The sequence below is a fragment of the Eumetopias jubatus genome, unplaced genomic scaffold (assembly GCF_037043125.1).
Source record: "Eumetopias jubatus isolate StellerSeaLion01/CBP00866 unplaced genomic scaffold, mEumJub1_p1.0 scaffold_1, whole genome shotgun sequence".
NCBI lineage: Eukaryota > Metazoa > Chordata > Mammalia > Carnivora > Otariidae > Eumetopias > Eumetopias jubatus.
Window position 1 is genome coordinate 175,135,127 of NW_028274807.1, and position 18,269 is coordinate 175,153,395.

At 37.2% G+C, this 18,269-nt stretch overlaps 1 protein-coding gene across 1 annotated transcript in view; it reads right to left on the minus strand.

The window, feature by feature from the left end:
* CNTN6 (contactin 6) overlaps positions 1 to 18,269 on the minus strand; it is a 151,490-nt gene that overhangs the window by 99,741 nt on the left and 33,480 nt on the right. The window contains 1 exon segment of the mRNA XM_028101740.2: positions 7,673 to 7,768. Within this exon segment, the coding sequence (XP_027957541.2) occupies positions 7,673 to 7,768 (96 nt within the window).

The following is an 18,269-nucleotide window of genomic DNA, read 5'->3' on the forward strand; positions in this document are numbered from 1 at the left end:
ATAACAAAGAACTATCTCACCCTAAATTCTCAATAGTGCAAATGTTGAGAAACCCTGGGCTGTACAAATGGAAACAGACTATAACATGAGAGTTCTGTTTGATGTGCTGGAAAGCAAGGGAAAACATTCTACTGGGAATGAATAAGATTCTGAAAGTAGACAGAGGAATTGGGGAGCACAGGACCTAGAAAACGAATGCTGGGACTCTGGTTAGCTACATGATCTTTCTGGCTCTAACACAGTCCACTAATATTAGGCAAATCAATTTACCTCTCTAGGATTTACCTCTCTACATATTCTCCAATACAGATACCCTTGCTATTTCCATTTATACTTCATTTAACAAATATTTTATGTTGTGGGCCAGATTATGCCAGACCAGATTGGGCAGCAGAATGAATGCAGTAGGATTTAAACTCAAGATACGTCTTCTTGGTCAAGTTAACACTCACTTCTTTAACACAATTACTCAATTTATAGAATGGAGAAATTTTCTTTGAAAGTGTTACATGAGTTGAGGCACACAAAATGCTGAGCTGTGTGTCCAGGATATAGGAGGCATTTGTTATCTTATCCAATCATGTGGTGTTAAGAGAGAGAGAGAGAGAGAGAGAGAGAGAGAAACAGTCTCCAAATGGAGTCACTTGTGCTAAGTCCCACGTCAGCCAACCAAAACTTAATACCTAATCTAATTCTACTTTCAGCCTCTCCCAGAAACATGACCCTTCGTAACCCTTAACTAGTCAATCTGGAATTACCTGGTCAGCACTAGTGAGGTAACCCACCTGACAGACCCTACCTATCCTCCAGAGGAAGGTGACCTTGACTGAAACAATCTACTCTTTGATGGAACAACTTCCTTGTCCTGCTTCTTTCTGCCTATAAAAGTCTTTCATTCTGTATAGCTCTTCAGGGTTCCTTTCTATTTTTTTTTAAAGATTTTATTTATTTGTTTGTCGGAGAGAGAGAGCACGCACAAGCAGGGGCAGTAGCAAGCAGAGGGAGAAGCAGTCTCCTCGCTGAGCAAGGAGCTGACACAGGGCTCGATCCCAGGACCCCAGGATCATGACCTGAGCTGAAGGCAGATGCTTAACTGACTGAGCCACCCAGGTATCCCATGGGTTCCTTTCAATTTGTAAGATGATATGCTGCCCAATTCATAAATCATCGAATAAAGCTAATTAGATCTTTAAATTTACTGTTAAATTTTGTTTTTTTAACAATATTAACTACCAAATTTAGTTCTCCAAACCAGAACTTTCCCCCTAGATATGTAAATCAATCTGCCTAGTCAAAATTTTCATTGTTCTATCTAACAGACATCTGAACATTAAAATGTCCCAAAACAAATTCCTGATTTCCCCCATTCCAAAACCTGCTCTCCTTTTATTGGTATCATCCCAATAAATGGCACTCCATTCTTGTAATTGCTCAGCCTAAAAACCACTTCTCTATTTCTCTTTACAATCTACATCCAATCTTTCAGGAAATTATTTCAGCTCTTCCATCTAAATATATACATGTTTACCTGTCTGCTGCTATCATCCTGCTTCAGGCCACCATTACTTCTCACCTGAGTCATTGTAATCACCTTTAACTCCTTATATTATTGCCCCTTTATGGTCTATTCCTTGGAATAAACTTTTTAAACTGGAAATCAGAGAAGGCATGTCAGTCTTTTGCTCAATACCACATAATGCACTCTAATCTAACTCACAGTAAAATTCAAAGGTTCTATAGTATATTTAAGATAGTGTTTACAATCTCATCTATGCTCCTGTTTGCTCACTTTTCTTTATCCATACTGGTTTCATTTCTATTCTTCCAATATGCCAGACACAGCTCTACTGCAAGTCCTTTGCACATATTGTTCCCTCTGTCCAAACTTCCTTTTCTCAATGTCTCACTCTCTCATTCCTTTAGTTCTCCTCTCAAATGCCAACAAAGCCTTCTTTGTCCTCCAAATATACAACAGCAACACCCACCACTCCCTACCCCATTTAGTTTTCTCCCTAGCTTTTATTACCATCTGTCACATTTTTATATTTGTTTATTATAAGATTCATGAAGATAAAGACTTTGTCACATTGCTCTCCACTAAATCCCTAAAATTCACTAAAATGAGTGGCACTTAGTATGTACACAATAAATATTTGTTGAGTAAATATATAGTACAAGTTCAATAATGATGGCTGTTACTATTATACCAACAGGCAACTGTTCTGTGTATCTGCCTTTTACATATTCAAGCAACCCCAAAGTAATACTGTCACAGCTGATTTGACCTACTCACTAAGAAAACACCACTGTCAAAAAAAAAAAAAGACAAAAAACCAGAAACAGAAAAACAGAAAAACAAAAACAAAAAGAAAACACCACTGTCATTTACTCCAGAAACAGAAGGAAAAAAAAAAAAACTAACTAATTGGGAAGAAGGGCATATGAAAATTTAGCACTTTTTCCTCAATGTAATTTTCCTCTTTATTCTATAACACAATTTTGAGTTTTTGCTGGAATGATTTTCCAATTATCTTGAATTGTCAACATTTTTATTGACGGAAATACAAATGCTAGACTCAAACAAAGTGCTATCTTCCTACCACAGACATAGATACTCCAAACTACTGGCATAAATTCAATTGTTCTACCAACCTAAAAGTTATATCTTTGAAGACGATGGAATATTTCCTCTAAAACAAATTTTAAACCTCTGATTTTTATGAGCCCAGGATTGAGAGTTTTATTTCAAGACAATAAAGGGAAAGAATCTGCTTTACTTTAGATATGGTGAAACTATTATTTCACAGTGAAGGTGATCTTAATTATTTTAGACAACATGTATCATTTCTTCACTCTGTCATTCTTAAAGAAAATCTCATGTGAAGCTCAGCTAACTCACTGCACCCATGAAGATCTACTGACAGCTTATTTTCATATCCAGCCTACAGCTTTGGCTTCAAGGGTTTCATGTCCATTAGAAAAATTTAGAGTCTGAAATTTTGCTTTAGTGCTGTTGTAAATGACTTATGCAGAATCTCTGTTACAAGTGACTGACACTCTCACCCAAAGCTCATCCTGGAGGTGAGTGAAAAGCCGTGGTAGTAAGACCTCTAGGCATGGCAGTTCAAAGTCCACCTCTAGACTCAGTGACCCTCTCCCAAATGAATAAGTAAAATAAATAGCGTATTGCCCTTCTGTCACGTAAACCTGGATGTAGAGAAGAGACCTTAGAATCCTCCAGAGACCTAGCGGAGGAAAGGAAAAGTCTTTATTTAACTGACTACCAAATTTTACCTTTGCCAAGCACCAAGAGGCTAACTAGGAGACTTGTATTTTTCTGACATGGGCATCCAAATTAAGGATAATAACTATAATAGACAACAGAAGGGATTTTTAGAGATTGTGTGGAGATGAGGGAAGTCATAGACTACCATTAAGAGCGTTTAGGAGAAAGGAAAGTGACGTCTAATAGGGAAAATGGGGTTTCAATCAGATGTGCATTGTAGGACTGTGTTCTTCAGACAAAACTTTCAGTAAAACTTACATTTCTCTGTAATATTTTAGAATCGTATTTTTTAGGAAGATGGAAACGAGGGCCAAATCTGGCTCTACTGGCATAGAGTCAATCCATTCATGGAGTTTATCTCTAGTTAAGAAATAGGATTAAGGAAGCGAATATACTTCTTTCCTCAGAGTATAGGGAATAGTTCCTGTTTTGTGTCCAAATATCACATTTCTAAGAGATAAAGCAGAATGTGCCAGTTTTGTGTTCTGGCATTATTGCCTAGGTTTCTTTTCTTTTTCACTATGGATACTTTCCTCTAGAATAAGCTATATCTGTAAATCCTCTCTTTCTAGAAGATTAGCACATTCGTGGTTACGTTAAAAATTGGGTACGAAACATCCATGAAAAAGCCTATTCTGAGTCAGGTCTCCTTTGGTCTATTCAGAAAAAAAAAAAAAAAGGACATCCATATAACAGCATCTGTTCAGTTCGGCTTGTGTTGATTACTCCATTTCACTGACTTGTCACTAATCATTTATATGGGAAATCCATCTACACACTTGTTTTCTTTTGTTTTGTTCCTAGAGCTATTGTTTTTTTCCTGGGTAAATTTATAGGATTCAGCCTAGTTGATAATTTTTCTTACTCTCCCATAGTTCTTGTTTTTTGGTTTTTGTTTTGTAAAACACACTAAAATGTATTTGACAGGCAGGCCTGCCTGGTTAAGAAATGTTTTCCAATTTTTTGTTATGATACTAGAGAGAAAATTGAAAGAACTCAGAATGTTCTGATAATATCAAGTTTAATATAATTTCTCCCTTGTCCTGACCAGAGAGATTTGAACTACCCGAAGGAACTGATGTGAGGGATATTCTTTGCTGCTGGCTCTGAAGATGGAGGAAGACATATGGCAAGAAATGTGGGCATCCACTAGACAATGACAGTGGCCCTTGACATCTGGCCAGCAAGGAATTGGGAACCTTAATCCTACAATAGCAAGGAACCGAACTTAGCCAACAACTTGAGTAAGCTTGGAAGTGGATTCTTCCTCAGACTTTCCAAAAGAGAATGCCATCTGGTCATGACTTTGATTTTATCCTTTTAAGAGTCTGAGTAGAGAGACCAGGCACAATCATCCTTTGGCTTCTGATGTACAGAACTGTGTCCTAATAAATGGGTGTTGCTTGCAGCTACTAAGTTTTAGATAGATTGTTACATACTAAAGAAAAAAAATATATATAGATACACACATATATATACATACACATACATATACATATATACATATATGTGTATATATATATCCTAAACCAAGGAAAAAATTTCAAAGACAAAAATGTCTATGCGTAAAGTTGGCTCACTTTAAACCCGCTGTCCACTAATCCAATTTGAAGGTTATCCAACCAGTATGTTTCTCTACATTCTTGAAGTCTTTCTTGGCACAATTCACCATAGGAAGGTGAGAAAGGAAAAGGAATAATAAGGATTTGTTTTAATGAGCCAGTTAAAGACACTCTAAGAACTCTTAGCAAACCCAGGTGTAAGAGTGTTGAAACTATCTGAGGTTTAACCATTAACTACAGAGCTTTCTAGCTAAAGGCATTTTTTATGAAGTCAGAAATTCCTGCATTGGAATCTTGCCTTCATTTACTAATTGAAAACTGATTTACTTAGTTTATCTGAGTCTTGGTTTCCTCATTTTAAAATTATTCTTCTTAATTATTGGAATACTGGGAATGAGAAAATAAATGGAAAGCCCTTATAGGGCTTGCTCATGGTAACAATTCAATAACTGGTAGACATTGCTATTATTATTAGTACTTTCTCCTTCTAATTAATTAATGACTATTTGTATAATAGGATCAAAGGGTATCTGTCAACATTCCCCTCAGTTTTGATCTGGGAGAACTATAAGGAACAGAAGAACAATATTCAAGTATTTCTGCCCTTGTGGAGATGAGGAAGCCCATGGCATACCCTAGAGCTCCGGGGATGAAAATTCCTATAATACCTGGATGAAGTCAATATTGACTAATACCCTTGGAATCCTGCTAAAACATTACATATGATATAATCAAATTTGGTATTAGACAAGTTTGTCATGACTTGCATACAATAGGCATTAGTTATTCAGTTAAAAAGATCTTCACTGAAGGCAGTGTTCCTCTATCTGTGGCTTAATTTCATGGCATTAAGCAGAGAGACACTGTTACAAGGGTTACATGCTTTAAATAATCAACATATACTTTAACAGTGGTAGGTAACAAGGGAAAGCTTCTACTTGGCTGCCTTTTTTATTTTTATTATTTTTTCTAAAGATTTTACTTATTTTAAAGAGAGAGAAAGTGGGGGGAGAAACAGAGGGGGAGGGAGAGGAACAAGCAGACTGCACTGAGCACAGAGCCCAACTCGGGACTGGATCTCAGGACCCTGAGATCATGACCTGAGCTGAAACCAAGAGTTGGATGCTAAACATACTGAGCCACACAGGCGCCCCACTGGCTGCCTTTTTAAAATATATGACATTCATTTACAAATATTTGACATTTCTGCTACCTTTATTTAGAGTAAACAAAGTTGAAAATAATCTTCAATTCCATCAAGATTCTTTGACCAAAGTCAGAGCATAAAATGACATAGACTGAGACAGCACAAACAGACATGACTTTGTATATCTTGTCATCTTAGGTTATAGTACTAAAAAATAATTTCCCTATGGTTTAAAAATAAGCACCATCAATTTTTTTCAATGCTCTGGAATAATATTATTTTATCTCAGATAGCATTGAAAACAGTGTAACTCTCACCTAATATTTCAGGTGAGCATAATGCTATACTACTCTAATATTACTGAATAAAATATTGTTAACTTCTAATCAGTTTCCTTTTTTTTCCTTTTCTTTTTGTATCAGCATTTCATGAGATTGTGTAAAAATGAAAATAATGGAAAAGTGTTTTCAAGTTTTTAAAAGATTGTTTAATGTAGGAATAAGTTGCTTCCATTTTATTTTTAATTATTTGTTATATTTGCTTTCAAAATTTTCCCATTGCAGAGTGGAAATCAACTATAAAAGGGCTGCTCTAAGGAGCCAGACTGCCTGGATTTGAAGCTTGGCTCCACTGCCTATCAGCTGCGTTATCTTGGACCAGTTACTTAACCTCTGTCTACCTTATTGTTCTCATTTGTAAAACAATAATCATAGTATCTCTCTCATGAAGCTGCTGTGAGAAATTTAAAAGTTAGTACATACAAAGTATTTAGATCTCTACTGTGTAAGAACTTGCTATTATTATTAAGGTAACTGTAATACAATCAGTGTGATATTGAACTGTACCAAATGAAATGATTCCAAGGATATTTTGATACTGCCTCTTCCAGATTCACCTTTGCTTGAGACTCTACCAAATTTTACCAGATCATTTGGATTTTGACAAAATGCAACCCCAAAGGGGTGAGAATCAATAGGTGGTTTAGTCCTGGGCAACAGGTTAATTCACAAGTCAATCTAGATTCTTACAAACTAGAGATTATCATTGACTGCATGATTTCACCATTGCTAAGAGATATTCTGATGTGCCATCCAAAATTTACTTCTAATTAATGGAGTAACTCTCCTCTTCCAGTAGTTAAAATGAGGTTGCCAAGAGGAATGGTGGAATTTGCTTTTCCATGGAGGTCAATAATAACAATGAAAGAACAATCACAGCTTTCTTTTCTGAATAAATACAAGCCATTACACTAATCAGGTTACATTCATTAGCTCACTTAATATTCACAACAGCACTACAGTGCAGATATCAGTCAGTGTCCCTATTCTACAGATGAGGAAACTGAGCCTAAAGAGGTTAAACAAATTGTCACTTGTCATTCAGGATGAAAGCATCAGACAGCAGCAGTGGTCAGTTTCACTTTGTACGCTGCCACTCACAATGGGTGCCATGTTGCATCTCCTTAAGGTCATGTTTGTTGAGTGATTGCTTGAACAAAAATTTCTTTTAAAAAAGATTTAGATTAGTACTGTTTGGATACAGTAGGATGAACATGAAGAGCCTTCAAGGTCCTTTTGAATTGAAGAGCTACCATTGACTTCAAGAAATGATGTGCCTTCTTTACTCCTCCAGTGACCACATTAATGGTATGACCTAAATTACCCCCCTCCACCATACCTCCAAAGTGTGGTGGTGGGCCACAGAGAAGCACCACACCTTGACCTTCTCGGACGGACACTGCGCTTCTTGTTTTGGTTTCAAAGTCTTCAATATCTTGGAAAGCAAACAAAACAGTTTTAGAATTATCTTGCAGGAAAAAAACATTTTAAAGTAGAATCTTGAACTTATTTTTATTCCAAGTAATGGACACTCATACTTGACTGACCAGAAGATTTAGTTGATGATCAATTTATCTACAATGGTTATTATCTCTAAAAATCTTGGTTTTCTTTTCTTCTTTCTTTTTCATATAATTAAATGGAGTTATGTGAGGAAGACATTTATTAACATTACTTATTATCTGTTTGCTTTTATTCTCTCAGGCAGCCTGTAGCCCAGCAGGAAATCTTTAAAACCCAGCACATATTTACTTTCCTTGCCCAGGGAAGTTGTGATTAAAAACAAAACAAAACAAAACAAAATAAAAAGTATGCAGCAAGTTTGTTGCAGTCTTCTAGCATTTTAGATTAATGGTTGGTATTTGATGTGCAGATGGAGTCCGTGAGAATTTAGGATGGAATGGTGTGAGGGAAAGAGTTCTATGTGATGGATCTATTGAGAAAGAAGGTATATTTTCTAGTTTTCTCATTCTACTTCACAAAGCAGTTTCATGATCTTGTTTGGAATGTTGTAATTTCCTACAACATCAAAGAATCATAGAAATTCACTGTTAGAAGAAAACTAACTACTTATCTCGTTAAGCCATCAATATGAAGTACAAATCTTTCCAAATTCCTGGAATCATCATTCAGCCTTCAGGAATGGGTAATTGTTAAATTTCTCTGAACCTTAGTTTTTTAACCTGTAAAATCCCATTATACACTCGTTTACTCTTTTAACAAATTTGTATTGAACCCCTACTAAAAACACAGGAAATATATTTTTTTAAAGGTTTTTTATTTATTTGACAGAGAGAGAGAGAGAGAGAGCACAAGCAGGCAGAGTAGCAGGCAGAGGGAGAGGAAGAAGCAGGCTACCTGGGGCTCGATCCCAGGACCCTTGGATCATGACCTGAGCCAAAGGCAGTTGCTTAATCAACTGAGCCACCCAGGTGCCCCTACAGGAAGTATATTAAGAAGAGAAGACATATTGGTAAATAAATCAGGCATGTACCTTGCCCTTATTATGCTTATATCTAATAGGAAAACTAGAACACAAGTTAAAAAACAAATAAACCAATGTACATTTACAAATTGTGATAATTATTGTGGGGTGAAGACTGCTATTGTCTACAAAAATGTATTCTCCCTTCTTCCATAGTAATAGATTTGTAGATCAACCGGAGGATATACTTCTCAGACATCTTTGCAATTCATGTGGCAAGCAGAGAAACTTCCATATATTATGTGTGAAAGGAAATCTCCACAGTTTTATGTTCTCCCCCAGCACCTAGATTGCCAATGACATGAAAGATCTTGTTGAAGATGAAAGAGCCACCATTAACCTGGGTACTTGAGTGACTACATGGAATACAACCATAGCTGATCTGGAACATTTACTCTGGGTCATTATAGTAGAGAGAAGTCAACTCTTATCTTGTTTGAGACATTTATTTTGGGGTCTCTGTGTTATAGCAGTTTAACCTTTTATCCCAACTGATATATCTTGTGAATGAAAAGAACAGAATGCAGATCTGTTGGATGAGAAAGAGACAGCCATGCAATGGTGACATGGAGCAGGGAAAATATTCCTTGTAGGAAGAAAAACAGGTTTCAAAACCTAGATGTAAAAAATGGCAGGGAAGTGTCACAATATTGAAAGGAAGCACTGTTAATGGGCACATAGTGGGCAAGGGTCAATGAAAAACTACAATAATCGACATTTGGGGCTATTATATTACATTAGGATTATATTAAGATTACAAAGGGACTACCTGGAAACAGCTGAATAATAAATCAGTGCAGAAGTTGAATAATATCGGCAACATTCATAGAATGGAAGGCCATCAGTGATTAGAAAGAATGTGTTAATTATAAAGGACTGACTTGGAAAGTTCTTGGAAAGTGAGTTATACTATTAAGTTAAAAAAAGTTCTAAATATTGCTATGACATTATCCCATTGTGAAAGAAAAAAGTAAAAACCTAAATAGGAGCATCTCTTTTAACTGGTATAGAGAAAATTACAGAATATATATTTTTAATATTCACCTCGGTTGTTTTGAGGGAGCGAATGGGACATATGGAAGTAGAGATTATTAAATCTTTACCTATACCTCTCTTTACCTTTAAAAAATATTATAAAGATTATAAATTGTGTATTTTTTTGCTCATTTTTAACAACTTTATTGGAGTATAAATGCAATAAATTATTGGTGTGATTTAGAGAAATTGAAGACTTCTATTTTGTATATATTATGTGTGTCTTTACCCATGAGTTATTTAAATGACAACATCATGTATGCTATATAACACATGAGCACTGAACTCAGAGGAGACACAGGTCCAAATTTATAAGAATAGAATTTATCAGCATATATATAGTATTTAAAGCCATAAGGATGTACGTAATCCCCATCAGATGACCCTTAAATTTTTGGCATGAGCAATTTTATAGACAGTCATCTAGAGTCAAACTCTAAAAGTCTCCAATATTTATTTACTTATTTATTTTTTTAAAGAGTTTATTTATTTGACAGAGAGAATGACAGAAGAGAGCATGAGAGGGAAGAGGGTCAGAGGGAGAAGCAGACCCCCCGCTGAGCAGGGAGCCCGATGTGGGAATCGATCCCAGGACTCCAGGATCATGACCTGAGCCAAAGGCAGTCACTTAACCAACTGAGCCACCCAGGCATCCTAAAAGTCTCCAATATTTAGAAGTAGAGTAGAGGATTATGGAGAAAGGAAAGGGAAGGAGGGAAGGAGAGAGTGGGACAGAGAGAAGAAGGGAAAAAAGGAAGAAAGCAGGGTCTAAGACATGGAATAAGATGTGGACAGAAAAATGTCATTGCATTAGGCAACATGAAGGTCCCATGTAAGCTTGACAAGAGAAGTTTAAGTGGAATTATGGAGAAGAGGTCAAAGTGAATTGAAGGGTAAATAGTAGATAGTAGACAAGAACATGGGATCACTGCTGTGCAAACTCTATAAAGCTAGTTATGAATGGGAGGTGAGATTTTGACAACAGGGAAAAGTCTGGAGGGCAGGGGTGCTGTAGCCAGGTAAAGAAAGAGGTTGATAATTATAAGACACAGATTAGGGTGAAGTTCTTGAAAAGGCAGAAAGGTGGCAATCAGAGACCCTATGGAAGTGCTAACCTTTGTAAGGAAGGAGGAATTAAGACAAAAGATACAAGTATTGATACAAGATAGACTGCAGAATTATCTTCTGGTTAGATGAGAAAGATTTTTCACGGTGGTTTCAAATTTCTCAATGAAATGGATGGCAGTGTTGGGTAAATCATTGAGGAAGGAAAAATGCAATAAACATACCTATTTATCAGGGTTGTTATGGGGATTAAATAAAATAATGAATTAAAAGTATCTAACCTACAGTGTGTGATAGAGGAGGTGATCAATATGTGGTAATTACTATGATTATGACACGCCTGATTAAGTTATGCCTGCTATATTTTCCTCTGATATAAAGTTCAGATACATGAATTTGTAAACACAAGTTAAATAGCATATTTTGGTTCCAATAAATTTTTTTGTACGTGGATGTTTCAATTTGAAGCATCCATGCTGTTTATCTATGTTATTTACCAAATATTAGTATTCTTTCTTATAGATTTGCTCTCTATCCATGAAAAGTAAGAGTTCAATGAAATAGATGGATTAAGTCTGATACAAAAATTTGGTAACTTTTAAATGTACTCTTTTTAATAATACAAATATTTGGCCAAGATAAGCTCTACTTATCCCCAGCTACACCCCCTTATCTTCTTCCAGCTGCTCTTGATTAGCAGTCATTAGCTGTACACTAATTCAGGACCTGGCATGCCTTGTCTGTTTCTTATAGAGGATTTTTAATCAAATATGTGCCTTTTCTTCTTTGGCCATGGAAACGCTAAATCAACATACATATGTTGGTACCATTGATGTGAACTATTGCCTTGACTTGAGAGTCCTTTATGACTTGGGTTGGCATAATTTTAAATGTGACTCAATAAGAATCAAGCTAACAAACTCTTTTTAAAACCAAAAATCAATATATCGTATTCATTGTTTCTATTTCTAGTAGTAGTAACAGGTAAAGACTTAAAAATGTTTTTCCTACATCATTACTAAAAGGTCCCATTAAACTGTCATTACTTTTTTAATGGTCACAAAAACAAAAACTGTCACAAAGGAGTAATGAGAAATTGAATGATTTTTATGAAATTAACAAGCTTTAGATTGAATTTTCTCAGTGTCACATTGTCAGTGTGCCATACTCCCAGTAACATTAATCATGTTCTCCGTGTTAATCAGAAGCCATTATAACACATTTTTGATAAGACCACTGATATTTTAATATATTCTGTGTTTATTTCCACTTATATAGGATCCACTTGCAACATAATTTCTTCCTGCCTTTTATGATTACAATGCAGCATCTAATAGTTGACATGAAAGGAAATCAACATCTCTCAAAAGTCATACAAGTCCTGTTAGTTATCAAAACACAGTCATTCCAAAATGGTACTAGTTCACAGGTTTTAATTAATAATTCAGATTTTAAAACTGTTTAATAGCCACATAGATGACAGACAAGATATAATTCTGCTTTATTTAAACTAGGTGCCATCTCATGCAAATATGCTTTGATCAAGATCTTGTTTAAGTATCCAACTTGTATTTCAAGTGCCTTTTTGCTAGCCAGAGACATGATATAATTCAGATATTTTGATAGGCAAGGCTGACTGAATTGGGTAGCCATTTGAGCATCCAATTAGATTTTCTTTGCTCTGTAACACCTGTAAAGACTAGATTTATTCTTATGAGGAGAGACCAGAAAGAACCACCAGTTTCTATTTTTGTCCTATCCATTTTTGTTCAAGAGAAAACAGCTTAGTGTGAGATCGTTCCCTGAGATGGTCTCAAATTCTGAACTATTTGGAGAAACTCCCATAAGCCACAAAGGTGACCTGCCCAGGCTGTCCTTGTGCTCAAGGTATAAGTCCTGCAGAGCAGGTTGTTGTTAAAGACCCTGATTGTTGAGGTTGCTCTCATTAAGCCATTCTGATGACCATGGCTTATTGGATCCTGTGGTTTTATTGCTGGTTTTGGAGGAAGCATTTGGCAGGAGCATAAGCAAAAATGCAGTCACAAACAAGGCTCTGTTCCAAAGGCCAGCAGGAAGTGCCTGAGAATGGCCCATAAAATAAGCTTTAAAGAATTACAGGGCCATATGCTCTCTCCAGGAGCAACCAAGGTGCAGAGGAGGGACAAGGGCCACCGAAATGTACTTAAAATTAAGTCCAAGCAATGCTAAGTATTGTAGCTTCTAACTATAAGGAGAATACATCTTTGCAGCTGCCATGTGTAGGAATGAATCTCAGCCTAATTAAAGTGAGGAAACTGTATCATTTGCTGCCAAGGCCTGAGGATCACAATCAGAGGATGTGCTTGGCAGTGCCAGTCCCTGACACAGAAGGAGGCCAGTGGTTTGCCAACTCTCATAAACTTGGAGGAAAGCTATGGGTACCCGGGGTTCATTGACACAGACTAAGAGGACAACACCTATGAAGTCGGGGATAGGAAAAGATATTCACCAGGAAAATGTGCATGCTTCAAGCAGGACATGCTACAGTTGAGCTGTTCAAAATCTGAATAATAATATTAACTGGACCTTTATTCACTTGCTATGCAGTATTTTATTTCAATATATTAAATCTTTATTTTTCTTTCTTTCTGTCCTATATCAAGAATAACTACTATGTGCCAGACACTCAGTGAAGTAGTTTCATTGAATTCTCATGACGACCCTGGAATGCAGGTACTGCTATCACATTCACTTAACAAAGAAGGAAACAAAGGTTCATAAAGGATCAGCAACAGACCAGAGACCACACAGTTTCTACAGGTCAAGACAGAACTGAAGAGGAGGTAGTCTGGTTCCAGAGCTCACACTCTCAGATGTGATGCCCTTCTGCTTTCCAAACTGGGGTCTTGTTGCCATACGCAAGATATAAAATAGGCATAAACTGCCACTCCATGTTCAAACAAACAAACAAACAGACAGACACAAAAACTTAGCACCTTTCCAAAAAATCCTGCAAATTCCTGGATTGGGGAAGGAAGTGCTATATTTTCAGGTTTAGAAATAGTTTCATTTCTGATATCCTCACTTTTCAGAATCCTGTTGTGTCCCCTCCAGGTGTATTTCCTGATTTATCTCCACCCTCGTGTCCCTGCAAACAAACAACTCAGCTCCTTATCTTGACCTACATACAGAGATAGACACCAATCTCTCCCCGCCAACACACACACTAATAGGAATCACCATCACTACCATATTTGTGCCTCTGCTAATCTTATGGATTTAATCAGATGCTATCCAAACACCTTGAAATCAAATATTGGATATTTAGTTCTTAAAAGCCTATAGCTCTCCCCTCTGTTGTTTATGTCTGCTCTCTCTCTCTTCTACAAACTTCCTGTTTCCGGAGCAGGGAGAAACCCAAATTCTCCCCCTTTCTTCTGCAAAGTTCAAGTCCCGCATCTACTACTACCACACTCAGAAACTGAGAGATCTGCCCTCCTTCACACAGCTTGTAAGTAAAGGAAGTAAAATTAAATTCCAAATACCATGGCTCCGGAGGTTATTTGCTTATACTGCCTCTCTAAATAGAGCTTCCCCACCACACAGACCGTATGTTCTGCCCCCAAACCAGAGATAGTGCTCATTTCCTCTCTCTCTGCACCTCAAAAACAACTTCAATAATTTGTTACTTTAAGAATGTTGAATCTGATTTTAAATTCCAAGGTTTCTTGTACTGTACTTTGTTTTGCACCAGTAGAATACTATTCCCCCTTTGCAAATTCTGCAGAAGTTTCAGCACCGAAGGTCTGCACTGGTGTCAACAGGACTGAGGAGTATTTGTTCACCTTCCTGATGCAATTTCCACAATGGAGGTACATGCTTTGTTTTGGCCTACGGCAAGAACATTTTGCCGGGTGAGAAAATGCTGATACCCCGCCCAGCAAAAGGGAAATGGTGAAAGATATGAGGAATAATTCCCTAGTTCTGTATTAGTCTCACAAAACTCCTAGATATGATATATGTAATTTCTGAAATCAAAGTACTCCTTAAGCATATCAAGACATTACAGTAACGTTATTCTGAATTCACATCTGTCCATCAGTTTCCTCCTTTGAAGAGGACCATTATGGAGAATATCAGATGGTTCATGTTACTATTTCCTATTTCTTGGGTGGTTTGGAGTAAGCTGAAATTCTTGATGCTGTAATTAATTTTCCCAGGCCTTTATTAAGTGGCATACAGAAATATCTCTACTGAGACCAATTTCATTTTTTACCATCATTTTCAGGATGCTATATACTCAGTTACAGTGTTCATGATGTTATTGTGCTTCCTAGCATAACTCAGTAACATAACATGACATAACCTAATAAAGCACAGTGCTATTGTCAAATTCTGTAAAAGAGGCAGTAGCTGAGTCTCGATATTGAACATAAATTTGGAATGCTAATATCTAAGCAAGAAGTAAGGAGATATTTTAAGAGTTTCTGGTGTCAAATTCATTTATAATCCAAGTTACAATTCCTTCCCCCTCCTTTTTTTTTTTTTTTTTTTGATGTAAAAGGATTTTTATAAAACTTCATAAATAAGTGGAGGGCAAGTAAGTTGTTTCTTGGTTTCCCGGAATAATAAATTCACTGAGAACCATTTCCTTATGGGGCTTAAGAAAATAATATATAGGATAGAAGTGAGGAGGGGGTAATATATTCTTTTCTATCAGCTGAACATCTAGGTTTTCAGAGAGATAAGCATTTATTATACAGGACATTGTAAGCAACTATGAAATGCTTACTTGGTCTATTAAAATACACCTATAAAACTGAATTTGATTTTCTATAAAGGACTCATTTGTCTGACTAATGCTGGGAAAGCAGTGACAAAAAAATACAAGCACTAGATATGGACTGTTCGCAAACTTATCTCTTACTAAGTTTGCATATTCCCTGCAATTAAAACTAGCTGAATGAAAGAGAAGCAGAAAGGGATGATGGAATGATAAAACTTTGACAGCATAAGATAGACTGAGATGTCGGATTACTTAACTGTACACTGCAGTGGAGGTCTTCAGTGTTTCTGGAAAGAAAAGAAGCAATCTAAGTAGGCATGCAAAAATTAGACAACCCACTAATGAATTCTGTACAAGGTTATTAATGATGAAACGAAATGATCTAGAGCACAGGTTTAGGGTCAGACTCCATGGATTCAAATGCTAGCTTCACCACGCATTTGCTGTTGATTTAGGGCACCTGAATTCGTCTCTTTCTTTGTCAAGTTTTCTCTACTTTTACGATGAAGCTAACAATAGCCCCTGTCTCAGAGGAATAATGATGTAATATTTTTAACATACTTAAAAAGGTATTAAGTACAAAATAAATGATGTTGGGGACTTTATATTATTGATGATCTACCTGCACATCATCAAAAGTTGGATGTTTAGAATTTTTATTTTTTTTATTTATTTTTTTTAAAGATTTTATTTATTTATTTGAGAGAGAGAGAATGAGAGATAGAGAGCACGAGAGGGAAGAGGGTCAGAGGGAGAAGCAGACTCCCTGCTGAGCAGGGAGCCCGATGTGGGACTCGATCCCGGGACTCCAGGATCATGACCTGAGCCAAAAGGCAGTCGCTTAACCAACTGAGCCACCCAGGCGCCCGGATGTTCAGAATTTTTAAATGGGTTTTATTTTCAGTTTTAATTTCAGTGTCTGATGATTTAACAAAACATATTTTCTTAAAGACAGAGCCCGGAACTTCCTTCTCTACCCATCCAGTGGCCAGCTCAAATGCTGTATGAATAAAAAAAAAAAAATTTTAAATGGCCTGAAGTCAAAAGTATGTGAATTTTATTCCAAGTATTGCCACATCACGTTGCATTTTATTACAGAGCATATTTTGCCAACTTAACTCGAATTGTTAGATGGAGGGTCATTGAACCTCTCTGCCCAGAAAGCACCACAACCCAGCTGGAGGCAGAAATAACCTCTTGGCTTGGTGTTTGAGTCATCAGAATAGTCCTAGACTGCCCTGTTTCTTCCTGGTCTTGGACCATGCCTTTTGGCAAATGTTCATTTTTCCCATCTTTTGTTCCACAGGGAGGACAGCGCTGGTACCTTTTTAGTCAGTTATCTCTAAAGAGATTTCTTAGGGCTGTTTGTATTTCTTAGGATTAACGAATGATACAAATATTGCTCAAATGCAAAAAGGGGAGGATCCAGAACGGATCAAATCCTCAGATGAATAAAGAATGCAATAACAGTGTGTGGAAGATGGGGCTGTGTGTGTGTCATCAAGGTATGTCTTTCTACCAAGATGAAGACAGGAGGATTTTGCTGAGGAGTCCTGCAGAGAGAAAACCTAAAGTCTAGTGTGGACATCAAGCTAGCTAATCCAAAAGACAGTGGGTCTTTATTAGATTTTGGTTAAACATTTGAACGGAACAACTAAGAGGTATGGAAAGTGCAGTGAGAGAGGCTTTCTAGCATAGAGGGAGGGGAATTCTTATTTGCTGAGCCCCCTCCAGTTCCTGGAGCTTTATAAACATCATACCATTTAATCTTCGCAGTGGCCCAACATGCAGGAACTATGGCTGCCATTTTGTAAACAAAACGTTAAGTAACTTGCTCAAAACCACGCAGCGAGAAAAGGGCTGGATATGGACGGACTCCTCCCTAACTCTGACTCCAGAAACATTTTCAGGGATTCGGAACATTGCCCACTCCATGGAAGAAGAGGGAAAGAGAGGAAGGAGAAAAGGGGAAAAGAGGAATGCAAAAGAGAATTTCTTTTTTTTCCCCAACAGCGAGTGAGCACAGGCTGTCCTGCCTCTTGGGAAGAAAGTCTTAGCCTGGGTTCTTGAGTTTTCTAACGTGGGAGCAAAAAACCCAAACTGGCCACTTGGCCACCCGGAGGTCTGAGGCAGTTTGGCCGCAGGCTCAGTTGTTACGAGTCCTGCGCCAGGGCATCAGCAAAGAGGGCTGGACATGTAAGTTTCGGTGGCAAGTGAGGTGAATTTGTGTCCGTTCGGGAACAATCCTACTCGTAGCTCCGTCTGGGCCCACTTCTGTGCTGGACGTTAAGAGAAAAGGGAATGATTCCCATGGAGCAAGGCTCCGGGCCCCTTGACAACAGTAGTTAATGTGAGCCATCCCACAAACAATGGTTCTTTTGAGACTCAGCCCATAATAAGCCCTTTTGTTCATTGTGATGGTTTAATCAAAAAGTTCCATTACAAAATTTGCAACCTATGTAGAAAATAAAAGGTAGGGTTTTAAGGTAATGGGGTAGAGCCCCTGGCTAAATGTTACTACTGTTTATAAGTAGTGTGAATGAGAGCACTTCTTCTTCAAAGACCCCCCGCCCCCACAGACAGAAG